Here is a 17793-nt window from a genome sequence, read left to right as displayed (position 1 = left end):
ATAGCTTTTATATTAATCAAACAAGGAGACAGTACCCCACTGGTGGGTACCTAAGAACTTGTTGATAACAAAAATTTTCTGAGAAGTAATGAGTCTCCCATTTCCAGACTCGACTGCCTAAATGAAAGAAAACAAGATGTTGGTAATGATGTAAATAATTCATTGCTATGTTGTAGGACATCATGTGACACTGTGAAGGTCTTTGAGCTTCTCATAGTAACATGATAGCTCTGGGATCAAACTCACACTCGCATCTAATCTGCCTCAGTTCCATAAACATTGCTTGATTCTGCCTGAACTCAGGAGTGGACCCATTGGCTCTTTAGAGAAGCAAACCAAAGCAAAAAGTGGGGATGGAAAAGGTGGGAACTGGCTCATAGTGTAGACCTGCTTCTTGAGATGCTGAAGGACCAAAGCGGAGGGAGAGACCTGGTTCTGAGAACTTGAGTTTGCACTCTATAAATTACCAAAGGGAAGGTGAATATGGTTCATCTCAATCCTTGTCCCTGCTCCTTGCAGGGCGTTGGACTAGATGACCTTTAAAGGTCCCTTCCAAACCTAACTATGATTCTATCATCTATGATTCTAAGATAGCTTTCTAAACTGCTTTCTCAACTGGAAACACCTATATAGTTGAAATGCATCATATGTTTGTGATCTTGTGGCATCTCTCCTCAGTTATGTGACTAACAACATAACAATAAGGAAAATATTATATTTTGGACTACTACTTTTCCTGCTTAATCTCCACTGATATATTGGAGAGTGTATTTGGAAACTTTGTTTTGCAAAGTGTATGTGTATAGGAAATATTCCTTGGAAATTCTCTGCTTTAAAATACTATTATCTGTTATGTGGTCAACCTCCTGGCAGTAAACATCAAGATGTGTTTTCCCCAAAATTCCACTTACCCCTGGCTTGGAGTGGAGACCTTGAGCATGTTCATGTCTGTATATCTGGAACAGTGAGCCCATGGGGGTATTCTGAAGACACAGCATTTGGATATATCAGATTTTGACTCTTAGTCAAACCAGAAACACATAGAATAGACTTCCTAAGAGCTGGAGCAACGTTGCACTGAGTGTCTAGCTCAGGGTTAGGGTCATGAGCAGGAAGGAACAGACTGGTCCAGTCAGAATTGCTGGTCACTTCTGCGATTTAAGCCTGCTTGTCATAAGGAAAATGTACCTTAGACAAGTCAGAGGACCGTAAGGACTTCTTTCCCAGGCCCCTCCTTGTGTGGAGTTTGAAAGGCATTTGTCAGAGGACAGGAAAGAGAAGGAGGAAATGCCGGTTGGGGTCAGTGGGGAGGACAGCTCACATCTAACCCTGTCTCTACAACTTTGTTGAAAACCCTGTTTCTCAGCTAGAACTGAAATCAACTGCACCCCAGCCCCTGCTCCTGACATTGAATACTGCACAAAGTTGTTTGTTAGCCTGTCTCTGTTACCTCCTACCAGGAGTCAACTAGTGTAACTTCCACTTGCTGACATGATGGTTTTTTTTCCTCCTCTTACAGGTAACATATTGTGAATGGAAAACCAAACAAGTGCAAGTGAGTTTGTTCTCTTGGGACTTACAAGTGACCCACACCTTCAGAGCCTCCTCTTCTTTGTGTTTTCAGTTATTTATTTCATCACCCTGTTTGGAAATATGGTGATCATGATTGTGATAAGTACTGATCCCCACCTTCACTATCCTATGTACTTCTTCCTTTTTCACTTAGCCCTCATAGACATCTGTTATGCCACCACCATTGTCCCTTATATGCTGGTGAATTTCCTAGTGAAGCAGAAAAGCATTGACTTCAGTGCCTGTATTCTCCAGATGTCCTTAATCCTTCTGTCAGCTGGTAGTGAAATTTTCATGCTCTCAGCAATGGCATACGACCGATACGTTGCCATCTGTAAACCACTACACTACCAAGTGGTTATGAACAAACTTGTCTGTAGTCAGCTGGTGGGGGGTGCATGGGCAATGGGGGTCTTGCACTCCATTATAAACACACTGCCGATGCTAAATGTGCAATTCTGCAAGTACACAGAAATTAAGCATTTCAGCTGTGAGTTGCCCCCTCTCTTAACTGCAGCTTGCGGCAGGATCTTCCTCAATAAACAACTTCTTCTATCTTCTGCTGTGATCTTTGGGTCAAGCTCCTTTCTGCTCACTCTCATCTCCTACATCTATATCATCTCTACTGTCCTGAAGATACAGTCTGCAAAGGGAAGGCACAAAGCTTTCTCCACATGCAGCTCCCACCTCATCGTTGTGATTTTGCTATACACAACTGCTCTATTCCAGTACACAAAACCCCGTTCAGTTTCATCATTTATTCTAGATCAACTGTTTTCCATCCAGTACAGCATTTTAACCCCCATGCTAAATCCCATAATCTACAGCCTGAAAAATAATGACATGAAAACAGCTTTAGGAAGAATGTTAGGGAAAATTCAAGTTTCACAATCAGTGTAACTATCTCTAAGCTGTACTTTTCAAATAAATGCAATTTAAAATATGGAGCTATAAAAAGCAACCTGTCCTGTACGCTAAGGGATGTTAAGAGTGATCATCACCTCCCACAGCTTTGGACCCAAGACTCCTTCCTGCCTGGCTGCTGAATCCCAGAGGCCATCCGAGAAGTCATCCCAGCGGCCTCCAACAGACTTTCTGTTTGGCCCAGGAGCCTCTGATGCCCTTCTGTGAAGCCCTAGCCCTCCAAGGGACTGTCTGTGTGCCCCAGAGGCTTCCAAGTGCCTTTCTGCTCAACCAAGGGGCCTCTGAGAACCATGGGTAAGCACCCCTGGGTTTTGGGCCCCTAGGGTTATGGGTCCCTATGTCTCATATTTCCTAGGTCTAGGAACTCCTAGAGTTTGGGGACCCAAAAGTCAGCACCTCAAAGGGTTATGGGCACCTAAAACTACAGGCTTTAAGATTAGCACCTCTTAGGTTTATAAGCCTGTAGGATTATGGGCCATTAGGGTCTCATACAGTCCCATAGGCACATAAGGTTACTGGCATCTGGAGTCTTGGGCCAGCCCCTAAAGTTATGGGCCCTTGGATTAGCCCTCACTATTTTTATTGCCCCAAAGGCTTATGGGCCTCTAGGATCACGGATCCTTAGGATTATGGGCCTCCTAGTTTTACGTGCCTCTATTGTTAGAGCCCAATAGGGTTATGGGCCTGTCAGTTTATGGGTTGCTAAGTTTACCATCCTATTTTTTTAGCAACATCTAGGGTTATGGGCTCCTAGGTTTAGAGATTCTAGGGTTATAGGCCCCTATGGTTAGTGATTCCTAGGGTTTTGGGACCCTTGCGTTATCAACACCCAGGGTTATGGGTCCTAACAGTTAGCATCTGCCAAACTTAGCATCTCCTGAAGTTCTGGGTCCCAACAATTATGGGCACGAATGGTTAGCCATCCTTGTAGTTATAGGCCCCAAGAAGTAAGGGCCCCTAGGGTTATGGCCCCCAAGTGCCCCCTCCAGGTGCCTTTGATTTTCATACCAGGGCCTCCAAGTGACCTTCTGTTCAACCTAAGGGCCCTGAATGTCTTTCTGTGCATCCTATGCTCCTCTAATTGCCTTTTCATTCACCCCAGGGTCTACAAGTGCCTTTCTATTCATATCAAGAGCTTCTAAGTGCATTTCAGAGTACCAAGGGGCCTTCAAGTGCCTTTTTGTGTGAGCCAGGGGCCATCATGTACATGCTGTGGGTTACTGAGTATCTTTCTGTACATAATGTGGGTCTCTGAGTGCCTCTCAAGACCTCTCTGTGCCTCTCTAATTGTCCCAGAAGCCTCCAAGTACTTTTGCATTCAAACCAGTGGCATTCAAGGGGCTTTCTGTGCTACCAAAGGGCTTCCAAGTGCCTTTCAGTGGCCTTCAAGGGCATTCAAGTGCTTTGCTTTTCCAGTCAGGGGTATCTGAGTGTCTTTCTGTTTGACACAGGGGCTTCCATGTGCCTTCACATGCAGCACAGGAATATCCAAGTGTCTTTCTGTTCAACTCACTAGCTTTCAAGTGCCTTTCTGTGTGCTCTGAGGCTTTGGAGTACTTGTCTCTGTGGCTCTGAGATCTCTGAATGCCTTCCTTTGCTTCCAGGGGCCCATCATGTGCATTTCTGTTCAATTCAGAGGCCTCTAATTTCCTTTTTGTTTGCCACAGAGGCCTACAAATGCCTTTCTCTGTGCTGCCCAGGGGCCTCCAACCACCTTTCTCCGTGCCCAAGTGGCCTCAAACTATGTTTGTATGTACCCCAGTCACCTCTGGGTGAGTTTCTATGTAGCTCTCACATCCCTGTGTGCCTTTCTGTGTTGCCTGGGAGTCTCTGGTGTTGCCTAGGAGTCTCTGAGATATTCTGTGAGGCTGAGGATCCTCTCAGCACTTTTATGTATGACCTAGGGCCTTCCAAGTGCCCTTTTGTGTGTCCCATGGATCATCAAGGGCTTTTCTTTCCAAATCTCTGGGTCCCATACTGCCTGTCTTCTCAATGGTGGTTTTCTTCAGTCCTCCAGGCTAAAAGGGTCTTCCTTCTTTGTGGCAAAACTCTCTTCCTCCTCCTGAAGGAACATCTTCCCAAAGAGCTGTCTCTCAGCAACCTCTATCATGGCATCCTGGGGTACTTCCTAGAAAAGATTGCTCTTTTCCTCGCTCAGATGGACCTTAGCCTGGGATCTGGCACAGGATGATGTCCCTTTCACAGTGCCCTGGGACATCGTGGCCGTGTTCCTGGGGGGTAACACTGTGATGTGGGCGCCTGAGGCCAGACCATAGCTCCCCCACCACTCCTCTGCCCAGCACTGTTGTGAGGAGGAATGCCTTTGGGGTGTTGGCCTCAATGCAGTCCCTATGTCCAAGGGCCTCAGGGAACTATCCCTGCCCTTGGTAGCCATATACTGGGAAAGCTGGGAAAGTCTGCTGAGCTCTCTGCCCTGTGACCATGTGTTCTAGGGTTCCTCCATCACAACAGAATGGGCAAGAGTCAGGTCACAGTCTGGTGTTGGGAAGTATTCTCCTGCTGCCCTACATTCAGTCAGGTGGCAGAGCAGAACAGGGGCAGTGCCAGGAGCAGAGCACTGATGACCATAGGGAGAGGTAGGTGCTGGAGTAGAGGGAAATCTGAGTTTAGGCACCAGACCATTGTCCCTCACATTTGTGTGGGATTGTTTGTCTCCACTCTCTCCAAATCCCACCTGACAGCATCAATTCCAGGGTCCTAATCTGTCTTGTCAGGTACAGGACAGCCTCAGGTCCAAGAACTGAGGGAGGTCTGTTCTAAAGACATGTTCATGGTAAGCACCAGCCCTGGAAGGTGACATGGTGGTTACAGTGGCTCTCAGCAGCAATATAATGATCTGAGATTGACACAGGCCTTGAGACATGTGGCTCAAATCCCTTGTGCCTAGGATTTTCTGAAAGATATATAAAGCATGGCTCTTCCACAGATTGATACGGTTTCTGTTTGACAGGTTTGGATCAAGTCTGCTGAAGACCATGTGCTCCTGTAGTAAGGGGACATGCAGATGTGCGCAGCTGCCTGTGTGGATTAGAACGCAAGGACCCATGGCACTCTGACAGCTGAGCAGGTGATTACAGCTCCAGAAGCTGTTGTCCCAATGCACTTGGGGATACATAGATGAGGAAGTTTACCTGGCTGATAGAGAAAGCCTTTCTGAATCCCACCACTTTTCTGGATTTTTTTTGTTTGATAGTGTCAGTCACAAGAAGGAGCAGTAAGCGAGGCTTGCGCACTTGGTGGAGCTTGATTCTGTAGGGATATTCCAGTTTCCACAGGCTCTTGAGCAATTTTGGGAATTGTAGATCTAGGCACAGTTTACTCCAGTCAGCCTCTGCACTAAGCCTAGTGGCTAGCTCCCCTCCCAGCTCTGCAGCAATGTTCTGAGGTCTTGGCTGTACACCCAAGACCCTTGTCGTCTTGTGCCCATGTTGTCTTGTGCAGCAGCTGTTTGCAAAACACTCCAGTAGTTGGACAAGACACCTTCATATTTACCACAGGACGCACAACGTACAAAAAAAAGGCCAAGAAAGGCTTCTGAACTGGACATAATTGCTTTGAGCACAGACTGTCAGGAGGACTTTTCACAGTTCATAGGTTAGTTGTGATTCTGAAGAAATGTGTGAGTCACTCCAACGGAAGGAAATAATCACATCTCCCCCCGCCAAGAGGGCAGTTCCTGATTGTTTGGATGTTTGAGCTGCAGCAAAACTGTACTGGCCCAGGTATGAGTGTATGTGAAGACAGCTTCAGGATCAAACAGATGTGCCTCACAGCCTTTCCAATCTAAAAGGTATGTGAGCTTTAGCTTTCTTCGTTTTAGATTTCATACCTTTTTATTTTATTGAAATTGATGATTTAACCTTGTGGGTTTGGAGTGGGAAACTGAATAATGGGTTCCCATTTTCTCAACTGTTGTTATACAATTAGTCCTAAAGCTTTTTTTACCCAGCAAAGAGTATATCTGTCCAAGCCATGAGCAGCCAATTTCTCCAGGAGAATGCTGTTGGAAATGGTGTCAAAGGCTTTATTAAAGTCTAGGTAGACAACACATACAGCCTTTCCCTTGTACACTAAGTGGGTCACCTTGTCATAGAAAGAGATCAGGTTAGCCAAGGAGGACCTTCCTGTCATAAACCCATGCTGACTGGGCTTGATGACCTGGTTGTCCTGTATACGCCATGCAATGGCACTCGAGATGATCTGCTCCATAACCTTCCCTGGCACTGAGGTCAGAATGACAGGCTTGTAGTTCCCCGGATCTTCCTTCTGGCCCTTCTTGTAGATGGGCGTCATATTTGCTAACTTCTAGTCAACTGGAACCTCTGTGGTCAGCCAGGACTGCTGATAAATGATGGAAAGTGGCTTGGTGAGCACTTCCAGCTCCCTCAGTACCCTTGGATGGATCTGATCTGGCCTCATAGACTTGTGCGTGTCCAAGTGGTGTTGCTAACCATTTCCCCTTGGATTATGGGGGCTTCATTCTGCTCCCCTTCCATCTTCCAGTTCAGCAGGCTGGGTACCCGGAGAACAACTGGTCTCTACTATTAAAGACTGAAGCAAAGAAGACATTAAGTACCTCAGCCTTTTCCTCATCCTTTGTCACTATGTTTCCTCTCCTATCCAATAAAGGATGGAGATTCTCCTTAGCCCTCCTTTTGTTCCTAATGTATTTATAGAACATTTTTTATTGTCTTTTACAGTAGTAGCTAGATGAAGTTCTAGTTAGGCTTTGGCCCTTCTAATTTTCTACCTGCATAACCTCATAACATCCTTGTAGTCCTCCTGAGTTGCCTGCACCTTCTTCCAAAGGTCATAGATTCTTCTTTATTTTCCTGAGTTCCAGCCAAATTTCTCTGTTCAGTCAAACCAGTCTTATTCCCTGCTGGGTCATCTTTTGGCACATGGGAATGGTCCACCCCTGCGCCTTTAAGATGTCCTTCCTGAAGAGTGTCCAGCCTTCCCAGACTCCTATGCCCTTCAGGACTGCCTCCCAAGGGACTCTGTCAACTAGTTTCCTAAACAGGCTAAAACCTGCCCTGTGCAAGTCCAAAGCAGCAGTTCTGCTGACCCTCCTCCTTACTTCTCCAAGAATCATTTCATACTTACAATGCACTTGTTGATTGACAGAAATAAAAACAACATTCTGATTAGCTTCATTTTGCCTGGGGCTGGGTTAGTCGAGTGCCAGCTTTGTGAGGTAAAGTCCATAGTTGAGCAATATCAGCAAAAAGAAGCTTTTGTTTTCCCTGTGAACAGGCCACTGATGATAGCATCACAATCCGGAAAATCTAAAGTTTCCATCTTCATAGAACCATAGAATCATACAATCAAAGATTCATAGAATCATATAATGGTTTGGGTTGGAAGGGACCGTCAAAGATCATCTAATTCCACCTCTGTGTCATGGGCAGGGACATAGATCAGGCTGCTCAAAGCCCCATCCAATCTAATGCTTCCAATGACAGAGCTTCCACAACTTCTCTGGGCAACCTGTTCCAGTGTCTCATCACCCTCATAATAAAACATTTCTTCTTTATGTCCAATTTAAATCAACCATCTTTCAGTTTAAAACCATTGCCCCTTATCTTGTCACTACAGGGCCTGGTAAAAAAAAATCTCTCTACAACTTTCTTACAAGTCCCCTTTAAGTATTAAAATGCCTCAATAAGTTCTCCCTGGTACCTTCTCTTCTCCAGTCTGAACAACTGCCTCAGCCTTTCTTCATAGGAGAGATGTTCCAACCCTCTGACCATTTTTGTGGCCATGCTAGCAGGTCCATGTCTTTCTGCTGCTGGGGACTCCAGAATTTGATGCAGTACTCCAGGTGGAATCTCACAAAAGCAGAGAGAATCACCTCCCTCGACCTGCTGGCTATGCTTCTGTTAATGCAGCCCAGCATACAATTGGCTTTCTAGGCTGTAAGCACAGGTTGCCAGCTCATGTCCAATTTTTGACCCACCAGTATCCCCAAAGCATAGTCTTCTCACAATCCCTTCATCCTCTAGTATGTATTGATACTGGAGATTGCCCCAGCCCAGGCACTGAACTTCACACTTGGTCTTGTTGAACTTGTTCACATGGGTCCACTTCTCAAGCCGGTCAAGGTCCCTTCAGCTTGGTCTTATCTGCAAACTGCACCACTCAGCTTGATGTCATCTGCAAACTTGCTGAGGGTGCACTCAATCATGCTATGTCATTGATGAAGATATTAAATAGCACTGGTCCCAGTACAGCCACTTGAGGGATACCACGCATTAGAGGTTTCCACTTGGACATTCAGCCACTGACTGTAACTGTTGTATGCAGCCATCCAGCCATTTCCTTATCCATCAAACAGTTCATCCATCAAACCCATATCTCTCCAATTTAGCAGCCAGAATGTTGTGGGGGACCATATCTTTGCCCAAACCTTCAAAATTTCCACTGAAAAGATTTGGATTAGGCATCCTGTGAACAGAGATAAAAAATAGAAAACTCGGAGGCAAAAGGAAGATCAACAAAGCTCTGCTTCCTCTTTCCCTTCTCTACTGCACCTTGTGATCGTGCCACTGTTTGGAGAGAGTCAGAACAATTATTCCTCTACCAAGGATGGGAAGGTGGTAAAGGATGTGGGAAAAACAGTGATGTGCTTTGGAAAATTCAGCAAAACTGCTTCTCTTACCCACGCCAGATAAAGGTGTGCCTCTGAAGAAACATGCCAATCTGATGCCACGTCTGTTTTGATATAGAACTGACATGATTGGGGTGGCCGCCTGCAAACAGGTAAAACCACATCATTCTAGGACAAAGGCGCATAGCTGAGATGAGAAGGACGCACTGCAGTTCTGTTTATGACCTAAGGATCACTGGGGCTGGGCACAGCCCATGTTGTGCAGAGGAGTAAAGCAAAGGAGGAGAAAACCTGCCTACCCTTTTATTTCCAATACAGATGATGAGGAGAAACTTGTGTGCAGGCATTTTTAGATAACTGCTACAGAAACGAGATGGAGAAGGTGTCAGGGAGTGGAGCCAAGGCTGTGGAAGAATACCAGAGGAATCATTGCCCTGGAACAGCTGAGGACGGCTTTAGAGGAGAGAGAATACTACTGACTGGTATTGGCCCATGATGCCTTCCAACAGGGTACAGCGGTATTCACTGATAACTCCATGGCATGCTTCAGCATAGGCCAAGAGAAATGAGTTCCCTACCACCCCTTGTGTTGGAGGTTGTTTTGCAGAGAGCTAAGGCAAGCTTTCAATGGGAGATGGTGCCAGAGAAGCCCTGGGCTGGGTGTTTACACTGACCAGCCCAAGTATGGACTTTCCTAATTTCTTCTGTTCTCTTAAGTGTTCTCCAAAATGCCAAACAACATTAGCAAGAAGGACTATATGAAGGCAGGAGTGCTGAAGATGCATAAGCTATGGGTCATGCTGCTGACTGTAGCTGCAGTCTCGCTTGTCTCCATGTGCTTTGTGGTGTTGAATGACAGGTGAGTGAGGGACAGAGGGTGGAGGAACTGTGTCTCCTTAGTCCTGGAAAGGAAGTGGAAACATGGAGGATCACTCCAGGAGGCCTCCAGGGGAGGAATCAATCGGTTAGGAGTGGAGATAGCATAGGGAACAGATGCAATGATGCTAGTTTCAGGTAGATATCTCAGGGTGAATGTGGTTGCGGGCAGGGCAGTGGGATGGTCAAGGGGAGACACTGGGGGTACAGGATTGCTGGGGTGGAGCGATGGAGGAAAGCTGTGTGAGCACATGGTATTCTGGCTCAGCTTAACCCTTTCTTTTTTTTTCACAGACCTGACATCAAGGTTCCAGAAGCAGAAGCATGTCAAGGACTGCTGAGCAACATAACACAACCTCAGAAGTGAGAGTCATAGGCACAAGTGTACTGGGCAGTGGTAGACAGGCAGTTGGCTAAACTGAGTCACCTGGTGGCCTCAATGAAGGTCCAAGGGATGCAACAGAGAGTCATTTGTTTGCAGTAAGTCTTTCTGAGAGCATTCAAGTTGCTTACAAGTTCTTTCTGCCCTAGGGTGAATGAGCTCTGGAGCCTGAGACACGCGAAATTAATCCAGAGCTGCCGCTGGAAGCTCAACGCTACTGCCTTGGCCCAGTACAGGTGATGCCCACTAGTCTCAGGAAAAAAACTACTCAGTTCACTTGCTTCCAATGAAATAGCGACCAAAGCGGTCTACTGATTTATCGATGACACATGCTTAACTAGATATTCAGGATCAAATATCAGCAACAAAGCAGATAAACCAAAATGTTAGACACTTACAAGATGGCAATATACAACCACAAATTTCTTACAAACAAGCCCAGGAAGTTCTGGTAACATACAGCCACACACACTGACACAGTTACATGCACATGCTCCTCCTCACAGCATGTGCATGTGCTTTAGACTTCTGGGAGCCCCTTCTGCTCTCTAGGACTTGTGATCCACAAGCCTGTGAAGAGGTACCCCATGAACCCACATATGCACACCACCCGTGCTGTGGGTCCCTTACTTGCTGCAGCCAGTACTGACAGCCCACTGGCTGGATGCAGACTCTGCAATGTCTGACAGGGAGGCTTCTCTGCCTGGCCGTGGCAGAGGTTATGATGCTGGTACGGCAACTTCTGGCAGAGTCAGATCACATTTTGACTGCTGATCTTTCTATTCCATAGTCATTTAACCCTCATGAAAAATGTTGAAATTCCTTTCACACTTTGTTTCAGATGACTCCTTTACGCCAAGACTCTCTTGGTCATCCTTCTCTTTCACATGACTCCCCAAAATTGTGGGGCACGAGAAGTGCCTGCTCCGGAGGCTTCTTGCGAGCAGCGCTAAAGGCACACGAACATGGCATCTCTGTGCTTTCCTGAACAGCTTGCGCTGGGACAGTTACAGCCGTGTTTTCCAAGCTGTCCGGGGTGCTGAGGCACTAAAAGTGCGGATGTGTGGCGACTGTCCAAGACGAGAACCGGCTGCTCTGAAAGCCCTTACTGCTCTTCACGTGTGCTTTCTAGCAGATCTCCGGACACACACACGTCAGCCTCTTCACTGTCCTACACAGCTAGCACGCTGGCAGTTACCGTCAACTTGGAACCAGCCGCGCAGAAGGAAGTCGCCCTCCAACCGACGAACAGCGGTTCATCGCCGCCACAGGCGAGCTGGCCGCACTCGGAGCTTTCGCGGCTCTTCTCTCACTCTTTCCCGCAGAGCTCCGGGGATCCGGACGAGGAGGCTCTCTGCCTTCGCTGCACAACTCGAACCGCGAAAGCCGCAATGATCTTTGTCCAAGCTGCGCAGAAGAAACAAGGCACTAAACCGGCCAATGTCTAGCTAATCTCCCACGTGAAAAGGGTCAGCAAGGAAAGCTCTTGCTGCTCTTCACTCGCTCTTGGTAACGGCCCAGAAGCATTGCGGCTCTTCGCTTCTCTGGATGATTTGCCCACCAACACTTCACATCAGCTAAAGCCGGCTGCCCGGACGAAAAGAGGCTATGAAAGATCGTAGAAGGCACGGTTGTTGCCGCACGAGAAGTGCCTGCTCCGGAGGCTTCTTGCGAGCAGCGCTAAAGGCACACAAACATGGCATCTCTGTGCTTTCCCGAACAGCTTGCGCTGGGACAGTTACAGCCGTGTTTTCCAAGCTGTCCGGGGTGCTGAGGCACTAAAAGTGCGGATGTGTGGCGACTGTCCAAGACGAGAACCGGCTGCTCTGAAAGCCCTTACTGCTCTTCACGTGTGCTTTCTAGCAGATCTACGGACACACACACGTCGAGCCTCTTCACTGTCCTACACAGCTAGCACGCTGGCAGTTACCGTCAACTTGGAACCAGCCGCGCAGAAGGAAGTCAGACAATTACTCCAACACCGGATGTGCCTGCTCTAAAAGTTCTTGCTGCTCCTCACCGACTCTTCCCACCACATCTACAGGCTCAGAAACATTGAGTCTGTGGGCTTTCCTCCACCACCAGGACTCTGACACTTACCATCACCTAGAGCTGCTGCACAGTGAGAAATAAATCTTAAAAATCACGAACGTCAGATGATTGCTCCAACACCAAAAGTGCCACCTTTGAAAGTTTACTGGTGTACATGGTGGCAAAAGTCAGAGTCCTGATTGTCTAGGAAAGAACGGAGCCCCAATGTTGCTGGGCTTGTAGATGCGGTGGCAAGAGCCACTGAGGGGTTTTCAGAGCTGGCACTTCTGGTGTGGGATCTATCGTCCAACGTTCATGATATATGAGTGTTTTCGCTGGGCGGCCATAAGTGCACGGTGGTAAACGTTGGAGTGCTGGTGTTCTAGGAAATCTCGCAGTCCCAATATTTGTGAGCCTGTAGATGCGGTGGCAAGAGCCAGGCAGGAGAAGCAAGAGCTTTCAGAAATGTCACTTCTGGTGTGGGAGCAGTCTTCTGACGTTTGTGATTTTTAAGATTTTTTTCAAAAGGGACTGCTGAGTTGAGGTTATGGTAGACGTCGGAGTCCTGGTGTCCCAGGAAATGCCGGATCCCCAATGTTTGTGAGCCTGTAGATGTGGTGCCTAGAGCTGGTGAGAAGCAGCAAGAACTTCCAGAGCTGACACTTCTGGTGTGGGAGCAGCTGTCCGACATTCATCATTTTTAAGCTGTGGTTTAACACTAGCTTGAGCTGGTGTTAAACGTCGGAGTCCTGGTGGTCTAGGAAATCCCGGAGCTCCAGTGTTTCCTGGCCTGTAGATTTTTTTTACGCCTGTAGATCTTTACCACCCTGTCCGGGAAAGCCCGGAGCCCGAGAGTTTGGAGCCTGTATGTGTGGTAGCAAGAGCCGGTGAGGAGCAGCAAGGGTATTCAGAGCTGGTCACCGTGTAACAAAAGGTTCAGGATTTTTAAGATTTTTTCCCACTGAGCAGTAGGGACTGTTTCTCACTCCTTACAAATGAGTCCTTCGTCAGGAAAATAAAAAAAAACAGACTTCCTCTTCCATTAATTGTTTCTCTAAGCTATATGGGTACGTGACTATGTTTTATAACTGTATTCTTGTCCTGGTTCTGGCTAGGATAGAGTTAATATTTACCTGAGCTGGGTGGAGTACTGAAGCTGGTAGCCCCTATGGCTGGGATAGTTAACTAATTAGCTAACAGCTGGGGCTCAGTATATAAGTGAGGAGGGTGGTGAAGGGAGCCTCCTGCTACTTGGAAGAACCTAGGTGTGGAGATTTGTTGTAAGCCATTATACTATATTTGTATTCCATCACTGTTTTGTTTTCTTCTGTAATTACTGTTAAATTTACTTTTTGTTCAATCTCAACCCACGTGTTTGGTTTTTTTCCTGGTTTTCTTTTGTTTACCAAATCTCCCCCTGTTCTCTTGGAGGGTCGGGGGGGAGTGAGAGAGAGACTGCGTAGTCTGGTCCCGATCGGGGCTGAACTACAACAATTCTTTAAGTGCATACATATATAGTTGTGATTAACTTATTGTCACCTATATCAATCCCCCCTTTTTATCACACTAAGTAAATTCTTTTACTTAAACAGTTTCCCTGAATGATATGAAGCATCATATGTGGTTTTGTTTAGTGACGGGGGGGGCCTAAGGTGGCAGCTTCTGTAGGAAACTGCTAGAAGTCGCTCCCCTTTGTTCAGTGGACTCGGCCGGGCCTAGAGCGGACCTGCTGCTGGCCAAGGCCGAGCCAATTGGTAGCAGAATGTCCCGTGATAACGCCTCTGTGATAACGTATTTAAATAGGGGAAAACAGAAAAAAAAAAAGGGAGAGATGTGAAGAAGCTGAGCGGGGGGCAGAGGCACAGAGGGGGAGGCGCAGGCCTCACGGGCCTTGCAGGCCTCACCCTCTGGCCTCTCGCCAAGCGGCTGACTGGGCCCGAATTGGTCCGGCCCGGCTGCAGGAAGTGGAGAGGAGAGGAGAAGTGAATAAGATGTAAAAAGGCTCCTGAGAGACACCTACCAGCCTGTTGTGAGGAACGGCTGCAGACGCCAAGGTCAGTTCAGAAGGAGGGGGAGGAGTAATGCGGCTCCTGGCCAAGATTCCCCTGCAGCCTGTGGTGACGACCATGGTGGAGCAGGTTGTCCCCCTGCAGCCCATGGAGGTCCACGGAGGAGCAGAGATCCACTTGGAGCCCATGAAGGATCCCGTACTGGGGGAGGTGGATGCCTGAAGGCAGCTGTGGCCCATGGAGGGCCCGCTGGGACAGCTGTTCTGGAGAGACTGCACCCTGTGGAATGTTCACCAGTCTCAGGGGTGGAAGGAATGGGAGCCCAAGCTGGCTCTTCCTGATCTAGGCAGATCTGAGCTCTGTCCTCCTATGGTATCTTGAGCCCTCTCTCCAGATCCCTAGAGCATCACTCAGCCCTGCTCTGTCCTGCTGCGGGTGGGAATGGGGAGAACCCAGTCTGGATCTGGACTTAGCTTTGGCTGGAGAAGGAGCAGGGGCAAGATGGTCCTGATGCTGTCATGTCTCCTCTTGGCAGCAACTGCAGGAGGTAAGACAGGTCCCAAGAGGGGTCCCAGGAACACAGAGCCATTTCTGTTCTCAAGTATTTCCATGCCCTGCCCTCTACCTCCAGCCCCTCCAGTTTCCACCCCAGGGCACTGATCTCCCCGACACAAGGGCCAGTATGAAGGACCACAGGAAAGAGGATGGAAAGAGTGCGAGACAGTCCTGTGGATATAAGAGGAGGGGTACTGCTGGGGAAGAGAGAGTGGAGCCTCTTTCTGCTGAGCCAGGGCTGGAAGAGCCTAGCAGGATCCAGGAGGGTCCCACCTCTGGCTTGTACTTCTGCGGGGCTGCAGAGTACACTGGGATCATGGTTTCACAAACAGTGCAGATAAGATGAGCCCAGCATGCTCAGCCCATCTCTACCCATGCAGTGGCTGGGACTGGTTTGTCCCAAGGCCAAGACTCCGGTTTTGTGCACCCTACAGCCCCAGGATGGACTGCTGCACCCATGAGTGTTCTCATAGACGCTCAGATCTCACACCTTCCCTGTGTCTTTCCAGATACTCCTTCCCCTATAAAGATGGTGGCATCTGGTCCGAAGGAGGGGAAGGTCTCCAGATCACTCCAGCTCACCTGTACTGTGACAGGAGCACCTCTGGATAGCCCTTGGTATGATTGGAATTGTGTCCGTCAGGCCTCAGGAGGGGAGCTGCGATTTCTAGGCTGGATCTATCTGTTTGGGAATAACACGGGCTATGCCCCATCCTTCCAAGACCGAGTCACTATCTCTGCAGATAAAGATAAAAACAAAGTCTCCCTGCAGCTGCGTGCCCTCACAGCCTTAGACACAGCCACCCATTTCTGTGCCAGGCAGCACACAGTGATGCCAATGGAGAGACAGGCAGCATGAAATGGGGGAGGACTGCTATGGTGACAGGGCCCTTTCTCAAAATGATGGTTGCCTGTACTTGCTTTGGGAAATATCAGTGAGATTTGGGATTAATAGATGTTGGAACTTCCAATCTATCCATGGGTAACAGAGGCCTGGAGGAAAGGTGACTCAGGAGGATCTTGTCTGTGTAAATACCTGATGGAGGGCATTAAAGAGGATTAAGCCAGACTATTCTGACTGGTGCCCAGGGACAGGACAAGAGGAAATGAGCACAAACTGAAATACAGAAAATTCCATTTAAACATGAAAAAAAAGGTTTTTAACTGTGAGAGTGACTGAGAACTAGAATAGATTGCCCAGAGAAGTTGTGGAGTCTCCTTATTCAAAACTCAACTAGATATGGACCTTTAGCTGACCCTGCTTTGAATTGCTTTGGGACTTGACAATCTTCTAACATCCCTTCCAGCCTCATCCTTCTGTGATTCTGTGTTTCTGGAACAAACACCACCATGCCTCCACCCTCCCACACCCCGCCCAGTTTTAGCAGATCCACACAGAAAAAGAGGCAATGATACTAACCAAAATTAACCTCTGAGGAATTTGTGGATCACAGACTCCTTTTGCTAGAGTATAAAAATATTAGAGATATAAAAATGTTAGGTCCGGAATAGTCCTGATATGTAAGAAAAAATTAAACAGACAGTTAATGTGTTTGGGATAGCTGATCCTTGACATTCTTAAGAAAATATCCTACCTTGAATCTCTAGAAGTTTATTAAAAATGTATCTGGAATCAAGTAATTTGAGTTAAAAGAGCTCTTACAATCCAAATCAATCCATATTCAGTATCACCAAGTATGGGCAAAATTTAAGTAAGAGAGTTATATTATTACCTTGATCTATCATAAAAGTGATGCTGGCAATGCTATTTTTAATTTATGGCAATTGCTGTGTGGTTTGATTATCCAGCAATAAAAGAACAGAGGAAGACAAAATGCAGCTTTCAAAAGACATCAAAGAAGAGGTGTCACCTGACACCGAAATGAAAACCGAAATGTTTTTGTATGACTATTCATCACTGTGTGGACTAGGTATCACAGTGGTTGAAGGGGACTGAACCACCCGACGTAAACTGACTTCCTGAAAAACCTTAAGGTGCAACATACTCCACTTCCTCATAATGTCATCTCCCCACAGACAACTGCATCCTGAAGAACGTATTTGATGCTAATTGTGATTCAAGCTTTGAGACAATCACTCTATAGCATGCCAGTTTTTCTTGCACTCAAATATGGATGTTACGTTCAAGACCATTTGATTTTGAACATATAATGGTCAACATCAGTTCAGTGGAAAGGTTTTTACCTCCCACAGTTTAGAAGTTTCTATCTAAGTTACTCATTGTGTCCCCTTTGTAGTCATTACAGAGAAACAAGTGGTTCTAAGAAGAAATTTGTCATTTCCCAAGGTGTTTTAGACAGGCAAAATAGCTCAGTCAATTGCACTTGGGGCATGACTCCTTCTCCATAACATTCAGATGACTACCTCAAATGCAGCCCCTGGAAGCTAGGTGAGAAGACTCTGACACCATGTGGCTGGAAGACAGCTTCAGTTTTGCCTGACCAGTCACACGGATCATGACCCTAGAGTCTGCCACGGAGCATCACCACTGAAATGGGCCCCTCCGTCTTCGTCTCAACATGCAGCAAACAATGCCCCTCTATCCACCACCTCAATCTAGTATTACAGTTCTCCCCACCTCACCTCTTTTCTACATCTGTTTCTTCTTCAACTCAATTATTTAAGAAATCATGCATTACTTCCCTCTTGAACTGCATGATTAATATTTTTATCCATGGCCCAGATTATGATCACCTTGTCTTTGCCCATAACAGCTGCAGCTTCTTCCCATTCATTTTCTCCTCAAGGGTCACTTCAAGGAATATTTTCTGAGTTGCTGACAATACCAACTT

General features: G+C 47.1%; 1 protein-coding gene across 1 annotated transcript; it reads left to right on the top strand.

Moving 5' to 3' along the window:
* Positions 1 to 1533: 1533 nt before the first annotated feature.
* Positions 1534 to 2472, top strand: LOC147599248 (olfactory receptor 5V1-like). Its single transcript, XM_086757554.1, has one exon. It carries the CDS (start codon positions 1534 to 1536, stop codon positions 2470 to 2472), a length of 939 nt encoding a protein of 312 aa, XP_086613680.1.
* Positions 2473 to 17793: the final 15321 nt, after the last annotated feature.

Source organism: Chlamydotis macqueenii, chromosome 12 (assembly GCF_036417535.1).
Source record: "Chlamydotis macqueenii isolate bChlMac1 chromosome 12, bChlMac1.mat, whole genome shotgun sequence".
Taxonomy (NCBI): Eukaryota; Metazoa; Chordata; class Aves; order Otidiformes; family Otididae; genus Chlamydotis; species Chlamydotis macqueenii.
The sequence above is the reverse complement of the archived record's forward strand: the minus strand, read 5'-3'. Positions and strand labels throughout refer to the sequence as shown.

Coding starts and splice junctions, on each gene's coding strand:
- LOC147599248 (XM_086757554.1), top strand. CDS start 1,534: ATGGAAAACCAAACAAGTGCAAGTGAGTTTGTTCTCTTGGGACTTACA.